The following is a 14845-nucleotide window of genomic DNA, read 5'->3' on the forward strand; positions in this document are numbered from 1 at the left end:
TCTAAAAGGCTGCAGCTAGGACAGCTGCTCACAGCACCTTTCTTTTAGCACTTCTCTGGGCCATTACCCTGCTGGGACTAACAGCCTCTCCTTTCCTGCCGCACGCACCTTACCCCATCACCTGCCTCGCTTGTGCTTGTCTTTTCCCCAGGCGCTAATGAAATTACCACCAAAACTGATTACAAGGAGGAGTGGAGCTCTTTGACCAATGAACCCACGCCTGTTCGCGTGGTTGACCTTTAATGATCCAGCTCTGGGGCTGTGTGCAGTTTAATTTGGTTTTTTAAAGCTGGTTCTCTGAGGAGTCCGTGGTTCCATTTGCCATCCAAACGTGACCCCTGCTGGAAGACAGGGACACGGCTTGGATTTATTAATGTGGGAGACAGCCCCGGCACAGGGAGTCTAATAGATGGGATTAATGTGACACATCGCAGCTGTCACTGCGGGACATCACAGATAAATAAAACAGGATTGGCCTAAAAGGGCTTTTTAAAGTATTCACCCAACTGGAAAGTTAATTTTTTTTTTCTTTTATAATCTGTGGTATTAGATTTTACAGAATTGCAGGAACCTGTGAGATTGTTGTGCAGGAGGGTCTGTTCCTTTTTTACTTTGAATTCTGAATATTGGAATCTGTTAGCAGGAAGTTCTCAAAATACTTGAGGTAGCAGCGATGCATTTCAGAATGTCATTTGTTCCTAAATGTATACCACAGTTTGACGTTTTCTCAATGGCATAATGGTTAAATAAAAACAAAGAGAGTGTCAGGCTGGTAGGATTGTTTTAAACATCTGTCTAATTTACTGTGTAAGGAAAATAAATTCCACTTGTGAAGGACCCAGGCCTGCACAGTTTCCATGTGGGCTGAATCCGTTTTCTGCTGGCACATCTGTGTCTTTTAAAATGAACCAGCTGGAGTGAGTATCACTGCCTGTGACGTTAGATGATGGTGATGTGTAGATGACAAATATCTTGCAGAAGCAGATATTTCTGAAACAAAACACCTGTCAAACAGGAAAAGGTGGCTGTGTGATGGGGCAGAAACCATGTTCCTGGGACATAAAGGTAGGAGAGGTGGCTAGGAACCGAAAAAAGAGGCGTGGCTTTTGGGAGCAGAGAAGGCGTTCACAGGAGAGGCTGCTGTAGCGTCCTCAGATCCGCGTTAGGATCTAGTAACGCTGTCTGGAACTAAACCAGGGCCTTGTGGGCACGCTCTGTGGAGCAAGCGGAGCTGGCCACTGAGTTCTGCCAGGTGTTGCCCTTGATTCTCGTTGCAAGACAATGAAAGAGATTTTTGTAGAAAGACTGTGGTAAGTTCCAGCAATGACAGTGCCCATGCTGCCTTTCTAGAAGGGGCCTTGGTGCTAAGCATTTTTTTGTTTGGTTTTATTTTTTTAATGGTATCATAATTCTGAAAGGCTTTCATAAGCAGGTCTTCCAGGCAAAAAGGCTAATGCTTATCCAGAGAAATGAGCTTGTTATGTTTATAGCTCGTCTAAGCTGTATTATATATGCTTAGAGCACGTTTACATTACCAGTTGGCTGACGAGTCCCAGTTTAGAACCAGAGCGAGAGCTGACGGGTACTGAATGGCCTCAGAAGTTGAGCCTGAACGCTGACTTGAGCGGAGCTCATGGGTGAGGTGGAGCTCAGTCAGTGGCGGCTGAGCGCAATCCGTGTGCAGGGCTGGTCTCTCACAGGAGTCGGTGTCATCTTGTTTCAGGGTTCATTAAAAGAGCCCTGGGGTTTATATACGCCCTGGAAAGGCCTGTGGGACTGCTGCTTTGATACCTGGTAGCGGAACAGTCCGTTATGTGTAAAATAGCATCTGTCCCTGTAAACATTTGTTAGACTGTTAGGTTCAGTTTCAAAATAGGGAAGTGGAAGCAGCGTAATTTTATAAATACCGCTTTGTTGTTAGAGACCAAAGACTTCCTGTTTTGGGATCTCAGGGCTGCTTCTGTTTCTACTATAAATGGGGAGAGACTGGCCATAACCCTAGTGTTTACTTTCATGACTTCTGCTGCTTTCTACATGTGCTTGAATTGTTTGCAGGGGGCCATCACGTTTTGCCAAAAATAGAAATGGCGGTTAGAAAGATAAAAGTAGTTTAATGTCAGCTTAATCTTTAAAAACACTTTTTTCATTGGTATTAACGAGACCGTCAGCACAGTACTGTACCCATTTGTCATAAATACTACATTATTGATACAAATCTACTGAGATTTTAGTGTTTTCATTTGATTCTTCTTTACAGTCCTTATGGAACAGAATATTTACCTGCTAGCTTTGTCTTTAAAGCCAGTGAATTAGCCACAAAGCAATCTCCATTGAAAAAATATTGCTCTGCCATAATTCCACCTATTTACAGCACTCCTGACGGAAGGCGGAAGTGTAACTGTTCTGTAAGAACTTGTACAAGTTAAGAACTTACCAACAGTAAAGTGAACTAACAGTAACTGTATAACTTTACATTCAGAAATAAGATGCAGTAAAATTCAAGTGGGCTAGAAATAACAACTACTGAGGCAATCCCCAGTGGCCATGAGGACAGCCATGGAATTGAGTGGCAATTCCTTGGTAGTCACAGGAGCTGTGAGCGGATGCAAGCGTGGGCTCCATCTCTTCATGGAAAATGAATTCTTTTTGTGTACTTTGCAGGAGAGCAAGCTACAAAGTTCAGGTCTAAAAGCTTTTTTGGGTCTGCAGAAACTCTTATCTCCCTTTGACAGTCACCACTGCTGAAACACATGGCTCCCTCCAGCAGCACAGGCTGGCCACAGCTGATGGCGTAGTTACAACCGGAAAGAAAGGAAGGGGCAGGTTGTAGTTAGCTTGTTTTTTCTTGTTCAAGAGTAAAGCAAGGAATATGATATTTAAAATATATTTAGGGAGGTCACAGATTTGTCACTTCTTTAAATACAGAAAACAATGTGTTATCTGAAGATTCTGTTTTAAATGTTTTCAGAACTATTCTTACAGGAGATGAACACAAAATAGACCTCTGGTCTTGTTAAGGTGTAGCGCTGTGAAAGGGCTTAGGGTCTAGTTGTTAATTTATAATTTTTTTTTCACATCTGTGTTTAGAAATGAACTTCCTAAATACAGAATGTCTCATCTGGGGCTGACCGCACGTCAGATATCTCATGTACACGGGGAGGAGGTTACCGGATTTTGCTGTGCCATTGAGCTCTCCTGTTAAAGACTTACCTGGTGTGTACAGAGGAGTTTCATCTGTAATTGATGGAGCTCCTGTGATTCACGTTGCTAACGTAAAGCAACTACCGCTCATGTGTCACCAGATCATCCCAGGCTGCTTCCAGCCGCCCCATCTGGCAGAATTTTAAATCTGTTCATCTCGGCATTTACATTTGTGGCACCAGATTTCCTCTTTACGTAGACTATTCTGGTCTGCTTTGATTTAATTTTTTTTTTATAAGTCCTGTTGCAGTGTGAACCTTTATACCTATACATTTATATATACCCTTACATTTTCATGAGCCTTGTTACCCTGAAAGGGATCCTGACAAAGCCACAGCTTTATCATCGCGCAGCAAATCCAAAAGGCAGGCAGGCACTGGGTGAATCAGGGAAGGCGGCAGTGAGTGTTTCCAAAGTAAATAAATATTAAAGAGCCTTTAACTTCAGTTCCATTGGTGGAATCTATACCTTGTAACGCAGACCCTCCTTCACTGGGAATGCTAAAACGTAAGAGTTAAGGAAAATACGCACAAGAATAAAACTCCACCAACAGTTTCAGTAATTCAATAATTTATTCATCTAAAAAAGTGTGTAAAAGTATATAGCTCTCATCCACAAGGTATATATGAATGACATTTAAAATGGAGGTCTTTATTATTATTGTTTCTTTTTATCAAAGTCTTTTTTAGTGTATTGTACCAGCGATATACTGTAGATTTAAAATGAACTTCACATTTTTTTTTTGTTTTCTTTCAAATTGTCGGCTATATATAAAAGAAGCTCACTGCAAAATGCTCAGAGAAAAAAAAAAAAAAAAAAAAACAAAACCAAAAAGAAATTCAGAACTCCCCAGAAATGTACAGCTTTTACATTTAAAAAAGGTTCTGAAATATACATACAAGCATGCTGGACATTCCCACCCCCTCCCTCTCCCTTTAGCTCAAACAACTGTAATAATAATTCTGATTTAGGCATGAATTTCCAAAGTTAGAAATAAAAAAAAAAAATAAAATAACTTTCTTCACTCTGTAGGAAAGCCAGGGCTTGTACATTTCAGATTAATTCAGTAAAAAACTCACAAGTAAAATAATGCATATTTAAGGGAAATATTATACAGAACTTTTCACACTGAAGTACATAAGATTTTTCTTTAAAATCTATTGCCATTCATTTATTTTGCACAAAAACGTATAAATATGTCACCAGCTTCTCTTAACTTAAAAAAATTAAATAAAAGACACCAGATGAAAACTACTCCTTGCTGCCCTTTTTTTATTCTTAATTTTTGCTTAGAACCAGGTTTCTGGGGAAGAAACGCCCCTGGATAAAAACGGCCCATTTAAAAAGAACAAACAAAATAAGAATCCAAAGTTCAGATGAATCCTGGGAACAAATAACCCCCAAATGGTAAAAGATTACAAATGTCTACTTACATTTTTTCCTCCCCAAGTTAAATTTTTTTTATACAAGTTTACAATCTTCATCTTTTTATGCTCTTCAAAAGGCCTTGAGAATTTTCTTTTCTGATTAAGAAAAAATAGTACTGCAATATTTTTAAAGTCAATTTTACACTGTACACATTAGATACAAATGGTTTGATATCAGATTATTTTTTTTTTTAACCTATACATTGCAAAGAGGATTCCCACTTGGGAGCCTTGGTGCAGAGAATGAGATAATCCATTTACAGGTTACTTCTCTGACCTCACCTTCTCATTACACAAGCAATTTTTTTTTTTATTTTATATAATTTGTTTTAAATGTTACATTATCTCAAGAAAAATACTTTTTAAAATCATAGAATTTCATTTTTTTTAACCAGAAGATGAAAGTCTTTTGGAAGAACTTTAAAATTGGTAGTTTTTTCTCCACAGATAGATAACTAGGTCACACAGCCTGATCAAAGTGCCCGACCCCTCACGTAAGGCAGTCCATGCCTGCTGCACAGTGCAACAACAAACATTAGAAAATGGAGTTTAAATATAAACCCCTTGAAGCCTGGAATGAAGGAGTCATAAAAATACTTCAATTAGCCATTAACCTTTAAATGGCAATCATTTTACTAAACAAAGTAACTTTTCCACCACAGTGGTATAACTTCAAGTACTAATTTAATGATATAATTTTTAAAAATTATTTCTTTGAAATAATATTCCTATAGTCAGAAAAAATACACCAGATTTGTAACTGATTTAGTGTAAACAAAAACCATATTTTTGGATATGTACATGGACGAGTCTGCCCAGAATTAAAGGGCGACTTGGGTTTCAGTAAATACTTTTCTAGCATGACTAAATTCACTGGAAATATATTTCAATCATAGCTCTACAATAGATTAATTTACCACTTTCCATTTGCCCTTAAATTGGGCTTTAAAGTATTTTTCCTCCCTACCTCTCACTCACTCTTCTTCCATTAGGTAGTGTTATCCTTCATTAAACGCTGGCCATTGCTTGCTGTAACCAGGCTAAATGCAGGTGAGAATTCCCTAAAATACCAGCATATCCTTACCGGAATGCTCTTCCCTTCCCAGCTTGCACTTTGATTGTTATTAGCTTCATTTCTGATTTCTAGGTCAGAAGAGTGAGAGGTATGCAGATAAATAACCCTACAGTGGAACGGAGCTGGATTTTTAAGATATTCTACTGTTCCTGGTCCTTTATAATTTAATCCCTCCCCTCCCCAAACCTAAAAATAAATAAAGTATCTCCAGACCATTCATATCTACATGGACAGGTAACAAATGCATGCATTCATCCCAATCCACTCTGACAGGAACTCCAGGTAGACAGAAAACTCCAATATTTATACGAGACTACAACTGTGTGGGTTTGTGGTTTGCTTTTTTCTCCTGCAAAGTCCCAGTTTATGATGATCAAACAACAAAACAAGTTTTGGACAACCCAAACTGGTCACTACAAAGGATTTTTACTTGCAGGGCTGAAACTACTCTTGGTTGTTTATCAGAGTTCCTAAAGCAAAAAGATACTGTAGTCTTCCTTAAAAAAATAAAATATTAAAAAAAAATAATCACACTGACCAGTAGTTACTGGGCCACCAAACTAACACTGGCTTGAGGTTACTCTGTGTTCACTGTTCTTGGATGTTCCCAGATTTTGGACTGAAGCTGCCAGAGATGTTAATGGGTAGTTTAGTTTCGAACACTGCAGAATTCACATGTGCTTTTGGAGGAACAGAAGCACAGCACAGGACTGGTCTGAAGAGAAGCAAAATTGTGATCTTTGCAGACTGTGGCACGTTTCTCAGGTTGAGGGGAGAATAAGCCAGAAGAACAAGTGCTTTTCTATCTATTAAAGTATATTCATGATGGCATTGTACAACTGAGTGAGCACCACGAAGTGGACAGGAAGGCAGGAGCTGCGATCCTGAGTGGCAGGGTTACACGTGAGCCAGGACAGTGCATTGTACTGCTCCAACACGAACCTGCAGAAGAGAATGCGGAGAGAAATAAAACCCCAATTGCTTGCTCCTTTCCTTCTTGTCTTTTAGAGAAGATCTACTTAAACTTATCTCTGGTCTGTCCCGGAGATACAGTGTCACGCGGGCTGCCCGGCTGCATTAACGCTGGTGGTTACCCGCGCACCTCTACAGGTGCAGGTTCCACAGACTCTCTGGGCACGCTGTGCCAGTGTCTGATCACACTTCTTGTGGGACCCTGTGTCTGGTTAGAATTTCTCATGCTGTAACTTGTGCCTGTTGTATCTCGTTCTTTCCCTGTGCATTGCATCATCCTCCTCCTCCTCAAAACAAAGACAGTACCTCAGGACAGCTGTGACAGCTCAGTCCTCTAACAGGATGCAAATTCCGATCTTCTACGATAACCACCAGATTTCGTAGCCTGCATTATTCTTCATGTTTCCTGCTGGTACTCACTGCTGGGTGAGTGTTCCACCCCGCATGCTGTCTCCTAAACCAGATCTTTTTTCAGTCCCCAACAGGTGGGATGGAGGCAAAGAGTCCTCTAGCTGTCTTGAACAACACAATACACAGGGTCCTGTATCATATTGTTCCAGATAGCTAATTAGGAATTAATTAATTAATTAATTCAGGAAGAACGTCTCCTTTACATCCCAATTCCTAAGATACTTGTATCAGGAGAGTACTTTTCTCTCTCCTTCTATGAATCAGTTTAGTTTGGTGAGTGAAAATAATAACTGACAGTGTCCAGACTGGACCACCAGGTAAAGAGAACAATTTTTGGGAGGCAAACCAAGGTGTCCCCTTGGTATGGCAAGGCTGTTTAAGTTTTCTTTACAAGGTTTTGTACAGTAGTACAGAAAACTGCTGAAGTAACCCTCAAAGTCCTGCTCTTTGGTGGTGGAGGTAGCAGCCACAGTAAGAGTTACGCACTGCTCCGAGGCACACATGTAGGGCGTAGCACAGTTATCAGCTGTTGATAAAGCTAAGAAATAATTCTGCCAGGTTGAAAAGAAAAAGTGTCTGGAATTCCAGAGCTCAGACCCCATACCCTTAGGGAGGAAATGCAAAACCTAAAAGACGTTACCTCAAGACATCTGATGTAGTTTTAGAGTCAAGGGGGTGAGGAACTCGCTGAGAGTTTCTGGCAGGTAGAAGCTCATCTGTCTGCGCAACAGAGATATGGTGATGCAAGGAGGCCTGTATAAAGGAAAAAAAATCACAAATTAACTCTTCATGTAGCAAGTACTTCTAAAGATTCACAGAGAACAAATAGATTCTGAATTGTCTCAGGACAGTGTTCTTTGCTGAACCCATCATGACCATGTGCGTTTCAAGGTTCCATAATAAACTGACTTCTCTTTTTGACTGGAATCAAGGACCTTTAAAAAAAGAATGCTGAATTCTGTTCTTCATTTTAGGGAAGAAGTGTTGAGAGGAAACACTGGGGATATGTCAGTGGTTCTTTTGGTATTTCAGTAACAAACCATTCTGATTCTTCAAGTTCTCCCATCACAGAGCACCACACAGAGGGGGTGTCCAACCAGCAGCACAGCCTCTGTCCTGCTCTCTGCTGGTACGCTTTCCCAGTCTGTCTCATCTTTCTCCTGGAGCACGGCCTGCGAGTTAGTTGCTACAGGAGTAGGAAAGGGATTCATATTGACCACGTGCTGGGGGTAGGGCAGCCATGTAAGCCTTTCAGAGGGGTAGAGCCCCATACGCCACACAGCCTGCCGAGGAAAAACCTCTTGTTTCTACTCCTCCCACTATGGCACACGCATTAGAGGTGAATTCTTTAGCACAAAACCACTTAATCCAAATCAGCCAAAGATGACTTGAATCCGTATGCCTCACATGCCATACAACTTTCCTAATTGCAGCGCTCGCTGTATGGCGTAAATGAAACAGCACCCCCTGCTCACAGAACGGTGTACAAGTTACTGCATGAATTCAGCCTCTTGCTGTTATTAAAAATCGTCCAAACCAAAACAGTGTGTTCCAAGTCAAATTAAACATTTAATTCAGCCTAGATCTGAGAGAGCAATTGTGCTGGGCTGGGGTGGTGGTGCAGGGAAGGGTGGTGGCTCCTTCTCTCTAGTTCAGATCTAGTATAGGCTTACGGAAGAAATTCATCAAGTTGCCTGGAGCTCTGCTGACTACGTTTCTACAGCTGGAACCGAAACAATCTTTAGATTACTCATTCACAAAAAAAGGGGTAGTTTTAAGGCTGGCATAAAACTTCATCTCTAGCTCCAAAAGCACGGTGGTTTATCTTTCATATTATTTTGTGATCTCCACTCTGTAGGTTTAAAGCAAAGCACAAACTTCAGGGAAATCTGTCCGTGCAGAGTGCAGGGAAGATGGTTCAGCACGTTGCTGGTGGAGGTGCTACGCTGAACGTCAAGGCTGCCATGCTGACTGCGAGTCATTGTTCCCATTGGGCCTAAAACTGCTGGTTTTGCATGAGGAAAGAATTGAGAAATACTGAACACCTTTGCTCTGATAATTGCCTGACAGGTATGGATGAGAGAATTTAGTTAAGAGACTTGCAAAAATGTTTAGTTTGTCAATTAAGCTGGGAATGGATAAAGTAAGTGGTACTATCTTCATTATTCTGTGTGTTGTTTGCTCCAGTAGTTATGTGATGCTATTAAAGGCAGATTTCTCACCTTCTTTCCGTGCTCATTAGTTCACATTTTTTTGATTCATTCAAATAAGCAGCTGCACGGCACTCTACAGGGATCAGTGAATCTCTAGGAGTTGAACCAATTCTGCTGTGTGCAGAAGCACCAGCAGTTCTGGAATGGAAGGTACCAGGTTCGCTCTGACACGACAGACTCCACTCTGCAACTTTTACAACCAGGGAAGTAGAAATGGATAGGAAAAGCTCTGTCTGGAGGTGCTACGCTCCTTTCTGACTTAGGCTGACTGAAAATGAAAGCTGGGATGCTTCTGTAATACTGGATACAACTTTGATGATTCAGTATTTAGAAGCTGCCAAAGTACTCAATTTTCAGGTAAGGGCTTTAGGAACAGAGAATTAAGTTTTAATAGCCAGCTATCTTAAGTAAATATAAACCTAAAATTGCATTTCCATCTCTACTACTGTCACAGTTGTGGTAATGTGCAAAGCCAGCATTTTCAAGGAAAATTCATAGGTTAGAATTCTCCTTCCCCTGTGAAAGGATGCCAAGACAGACCTTCAGGAAGAGGGGACACTGGTTTTGTGCCTGAGGACAGGATGACCAGAACCACTGCGGAAGATTCTCAGCTTTGGCAGTTGATACAAAGTATCCGAGAGCAAGGGGTTGCTGCTTCAGCTCTTCAGGGGCTTCCCTGGAAAGGAGACGTTCCCCTTGACTCTGGAAGAAAAGTTGAAAAGGCAGGTTTGTCATTTTATGTCGTTACACCCCACTCCAGTAACATTTATTTTGTTTACTAAGTGCTCAGTATTTAATCCTGTTATCAGTGAGCTGTCCTCTAGTCATTCATGAATCTTACTCACAGTTACCCAGTCCCTTCCTTTTTCCCTGTAGCTGGGTTCTCCAGCCTTATGTTCCAGAATCCCTTTAGATTCCCAAACAGCAATGCTAACCTCCTAAATTGACCGAAGGACGTGGAATTTGATGCTACTGAGTAACTTAGAGGGACCAGGCTGTGGCTGTGCACCTGAACGGCTTCCTGTGTGCATGCGCAGAGCAGACCAGCACTGACCAGTTCAGAAAGCCTGAGGCTGTTCCCGTACGGACCAAACCCAGCAGCCTGCCCTGCGGATCCTCCTGACTTCAGCTGGCGGAAGGATGCGTTACACACTCCAATACTGAAGAACAGAGAGTATCTGCACCTTGATAAGCCTGGTTGTGTTTGCTTTTTCAGTTAGTTACATTGACAGCTTAGGGAAATAAAATGCTACACTTGCTATTCCTTGCCATGGATACCGGACAGAAGATCCTGAGCTTTGTTTACATACGTACTACCAAGCCAGGGAAGTGTGGGGAAAAAGAAACAGCTGTGCTGCTTTTCAATTTATATCACTTACTCATTTCTTTATGGACTGTATTTTTTTCAGTATTAGTTACTCATCTTTTATATGGACCAAACAGTTATTTGGGGAGGAGAGAGTTAAAGAACAAGAAACCAGCTGTAAAACTAATTTAGTCAGACTGTGAGTCGCTGCCTGTCAGCATATATGTTTGTGATTTTATTTCTGTAGAGTAGAACCTAGATGAACCTTCCAGAGCCGAGGCTGTTGGATAGGAACTTGCTTGCCTCACCCTGTGTGTGTGTATACGTATCCTTATTTATCAAGATGTCCCTGCTCCTTGCAGGGGCGTTGGACTGGGTGCACTTTAACAGTCCCTTCCCACCCAAACCATTCTGTGATTCTACAAAACACTATTATTTTTGCTTTTACTTTTATTTCATAGAGGAAAAACCCAAAGCTTATTTTAGCTTGCAACTTATCCCAGAAGAACTGGAATAGCAGTTCATTTAATCCATAAATATCTTTTAAGTCAATAAAAGTAAAAAGATGCAAAGGAACTGGCTTAACCGCAAAGCCTTCACTGCTAGTCCTTTGAGCAGGTCTTTCTCCAACAGCAGTATCTTGATCAGGAATCAAATAAAGTTTAACACTCCATAAAGCTTGGAGGAGGCTGCAGCTCACCTGGCTTGGGCACTCAAAGCCTAACGGCAAACCTTGAAGCTGAGCAATCAGGACTTCACTACCGAACTGCAGCAATCAATTACGGGTTACACGGACAAAGGCTTGACCTTCCCTGACCCACAAGGTAATGATCACACGCTGTTGCTTTTTTAAAACCAAAAATTACACATCAATTACTAGGCCCTTGTTAATAGTTAAACTGAATTAGTATGACAGGTTCCTCTAGAAGTGGCTTGTCCAGGACTCGGCTCTCTGGTCATTAACCTTTCAGGGCTGTGCTTAAGCCACTTGGAAGGAGTTCCACTGAGAATAACTTTTGTAAATGCATTTCTAGAAGTGATGCAGAACAGAGGTTGTTGAATGAACTAAATAAGAGAGAGATTGTAATGAGCCGTGAGCTGTGATTTATGGCTGGAAGGTTTAGTAACAGAATTTAAAACTTTGCATTTGCCCACACACCAGCTGGAAATAACCAAACGACAGTAATGTGCAATTATGTAGCCTTTGAAAAGGGGGTTGCAGCATTAACATGGGATAAGGTGGTTGTGCATTGGGATCACAAAATACAGTAGGAGCATTTCTGTGGCTGCTGCAGAAGGAATTTTTCCCTCACAGACTGTATTAAGCTGACCATTGAAGCATTTTGGCAGAGGTTGCAAGGAAAATAGAGGCAGGACTTTTTCCTTCCAGGTGGTGAAGCTAACACCATTTAGTCGTTCTCAGCAAGTGCGATTTCTTTTCCTAAGACACCTTATTCACATTTAGAAAAACGCACCACTTTGTTACGGAGCCTGAATGAGGCTGAATCACAGGCAAATACCCAGCTGTACGTATACTTCCTCTAAGATCTGTTTTGTACTTCCTTTCGTACCAGATGTGTAGTTTCTCTTGCCGAGACTGCTTAAAGCCACCAGCGACAGTCACAGATCCAGAGCCCGTTACCTGAATTATTACAGGCCACTAAACCCAAACTTTTACATGCAGAGGGTTGTCTGTTCTTGCATAAAAGTTAGCCTGTTTCTTTAATAAAATGCTGTATTATTTAGTAATATGCTACTGCTTTACATGTACTATTTCTAGAACAAAACTTCTCCACAATGATGAAGCATCAACTTCTACGTGCTTGCAATGGAAACCATTTGAAGAGTACAGCTAGGTCTTGCACACAATTAAATGTACGAGCAAAAGAGCTCCATGAAACGTGATCCAAATTATGCCAAAGCTGATTCAAAAAAATACCTTGAATTACCAAAAATAATTCGCATTTTAAGTAATCACTGGTGTTGGAACCAACTTTATAAAAGCCACTTCAAACAAAAATAACTTCGAAACGCTATGTGCTCTGGGGTAATTTTTACTAAGAAAACAGCATTTGCATAAACATCCAGCGCCTGCGGAGTTTCTATGGGCAGGGTTTCATTATTAGGAGAATTATCTCCCTTCTTGCTTCCCCTAGAAATTCATGTGAACAGAGCTGTCACATCTGCCTTTCTCTCAAAGACTTGGCACTTTGTGCCAGGGACACTCCATGTGATTTTACAGAAAAAAAAAAGTGTGAGTACAGATTAAATTTATACAGGGTCATTAGATACAGCTCTGCCACACAAAAATAAAATGTGTCTCTCTTCCTCTCAATTACTTTGTACACTAACAATTAACTTTAGAGATGTAAACAGTCAAGGTAGAGGTATCTTCTACAACAATATTTAACCAGCATCTCCAATTTTAATGTTATTCTCTGCTTGCTCTTGACCTAATTATGTTGGAGAATCTACAGGTAAAAATTTTTTGGAGGATTTGAGTCTTTTTTGTGTTTTAAGTAGCACATGCCCTTAAGTGCTAGAGCCTTACCCTGCTGTGGGGGTAGTGATTTCCCCCTCCAATGCCAATTGGTGATCCAGGGGAAGGAACTGGGGAGGAATTTGGTGAAGAGTGAAGATTCCCTGTTATTAAAATTCTAATGTCATTGTCCATGTCATCTGGGAATGGGAGGTCAAACATGTCATCTGAAAAGGAAAAGAAAGAAAAATTATTTCCAATGTGCTGTACTCATCTTTGTTACAAGATTTTTGTGATTTATTACCATTCTCTTTAATTTATTATCTTTTTTTTTTTTTACATACTCTTGAGATAGATGAAAGCAGAGATAAACAACTCTACTGTTTAATCCTTCTTAGTACCTTTGACTGCAACCACACAGGCTTGAAAGGAAAAGCTGGCAGATATCTATTAAAATAATGAATTTTAACAATGATCATAGAATGAACATATCAGCTTAATAAAAATCCAAATGGAACTTTGTAACAGAAAAAAATGACACCTCTGCAGTTGCTCACAGAAATCCATTAACAAAATACCTGAAATACATTAAACAAACCTACACGTTACCGTCATCAAGTGCTGCTCTTCAGGCTTCCAGTGCCTGGCAGCAGCGCGCTGGCCCGTGTGCTCAGACTGGCCTGGGAGCAGCCCTGGCAGCTTCGAGGAAATGGCTCCCAGACTCAGTGAGGGCAGCAGGGCCCGCTCCACACTCCCATGCGACGTGCGCCCACAATTATTTCGAATACTGCACCAGGATTTCCTACAATGCGGCTATTAACATTTTACTTTAATCTCAGAAATTAAATATATCTGTATTGTCATAACTTGGACGTTAATGGGGTTTACATTAGTATGTGGGAGGGGCGTAAAGATCCAGTGCAAACATGTTTGCGTTCTGTGAGAAGTACATTCCCTTGCTCAGCCATCCGAACCGCAGGTCACGATACGACGCGTGATTTACGTGACGGAAAGCTAAGACATTGTAAACGCAGAGCAAAGAATGACAGGCATCCCAATATGGTTTATGGGGTTTTTCCTCACTCAGATTTCTCAGCAGGCAAAGACGTTTAAACAGCATAATGACATTTAAAGTACATTTTAGGGGACAGAAAGGCACAGTGGGAGCTGTCTGAATTAACTGGATTCACTGGAATTGCAGCCAAATCTATACTGTAACGCATGGAGCCCTAAACAAGAGGCATGCATTCTACATATTATAATAATTTATCTTGAAAAAGAGTAATTTGCTCCTCGTGGAAATGGAAAAGAATGTGTGTCTTGAACTAATTTCACCTGAAGTCCTAGTGTTGAAATAGGCAGGTGGTTGTTTTTCTTCTTCTTCTGAAGAGAAACACTGGATGCAAGAGCAATGAATTAACTTAAGTTTATTAACTTCTGTCCTACAACCTCAGTAAACCAAACAGAACTAATGTCATGCTCTGCTTAGCCTCCAAAGCATAAATGAGATGGCTAATAGCATAGGAAGCAGTTTAATGATTAAGTAGAACAGAGTTAAGAAAATTAAATTTAACACCATTTTGGAAAACGCCAGTTCTTGTACCCGATTCTAATTAGCATCTGCAGCACTAAAGGGCAGGTTAATGCAGGTTAAATATTTGTCAGCACAGTGTTCAGTCAGGATCGTGGGGCTTTGAAAGGACAGCTGCTTAGGTATTAAGAGGGGTAACTTCCCTTCTGAGGCCCGCTGAAATTCCAGGA

The 14845-nt window shown here is 40.9% G+C and overlaps 1 protein-coding gene across 6 annotated transcripts in view; it reads right to left on the reverse strand.

The window, feature by feature from the left end:
* Nucleotides 1–3754: 3754 nt before the first annotated feature.
* The window catches only part of MED13L (mediator complex subunit 13L), a 194360-nt gene continuing 183269 nt past the window's right edge, over nt 3755–14845 (reverse strand). For all 6 annotated transcript variants that reach the window (XM_086761947.1, XM_086761946.1, XM_086761950.1 and 3 more), the window contains 4 exons: nt 13157–13311; nt 9840–10001; nt 7727–7839; nt 3755–6645 (listed from right to left, as the gene is read on the reverse strand). In XM_086761947.1, the coding sequence (XP_086618073.1) occupies nt 6513–6645; nt 7727–7839; nt 9840–10001; nt 13157–13311 (563 nt within the window). In that variant the 3' untranslated portion in view covers nt 3755–6512. The remainder of the gene's footprint in view (nt 6646–7726; nt 7840–9839; nt 10002–13156; nt 13312–14845) is intronic.

The sequence above is a fragment of the Chlamydotis macqueenii genome, chromosome 17 (genome assembly GCF_036417535.1).
Source record: "Chlamydotis macqueenii isolate bChlMac1 chromosome 17, bChlMac1.mat, whole genome shotgun sequence".
NCBI lineage: Eukaryota > Metazoa > Chordata > Aves > Otidiformes > Otididae > Chlamydotis > Chlamydotis macqueenii.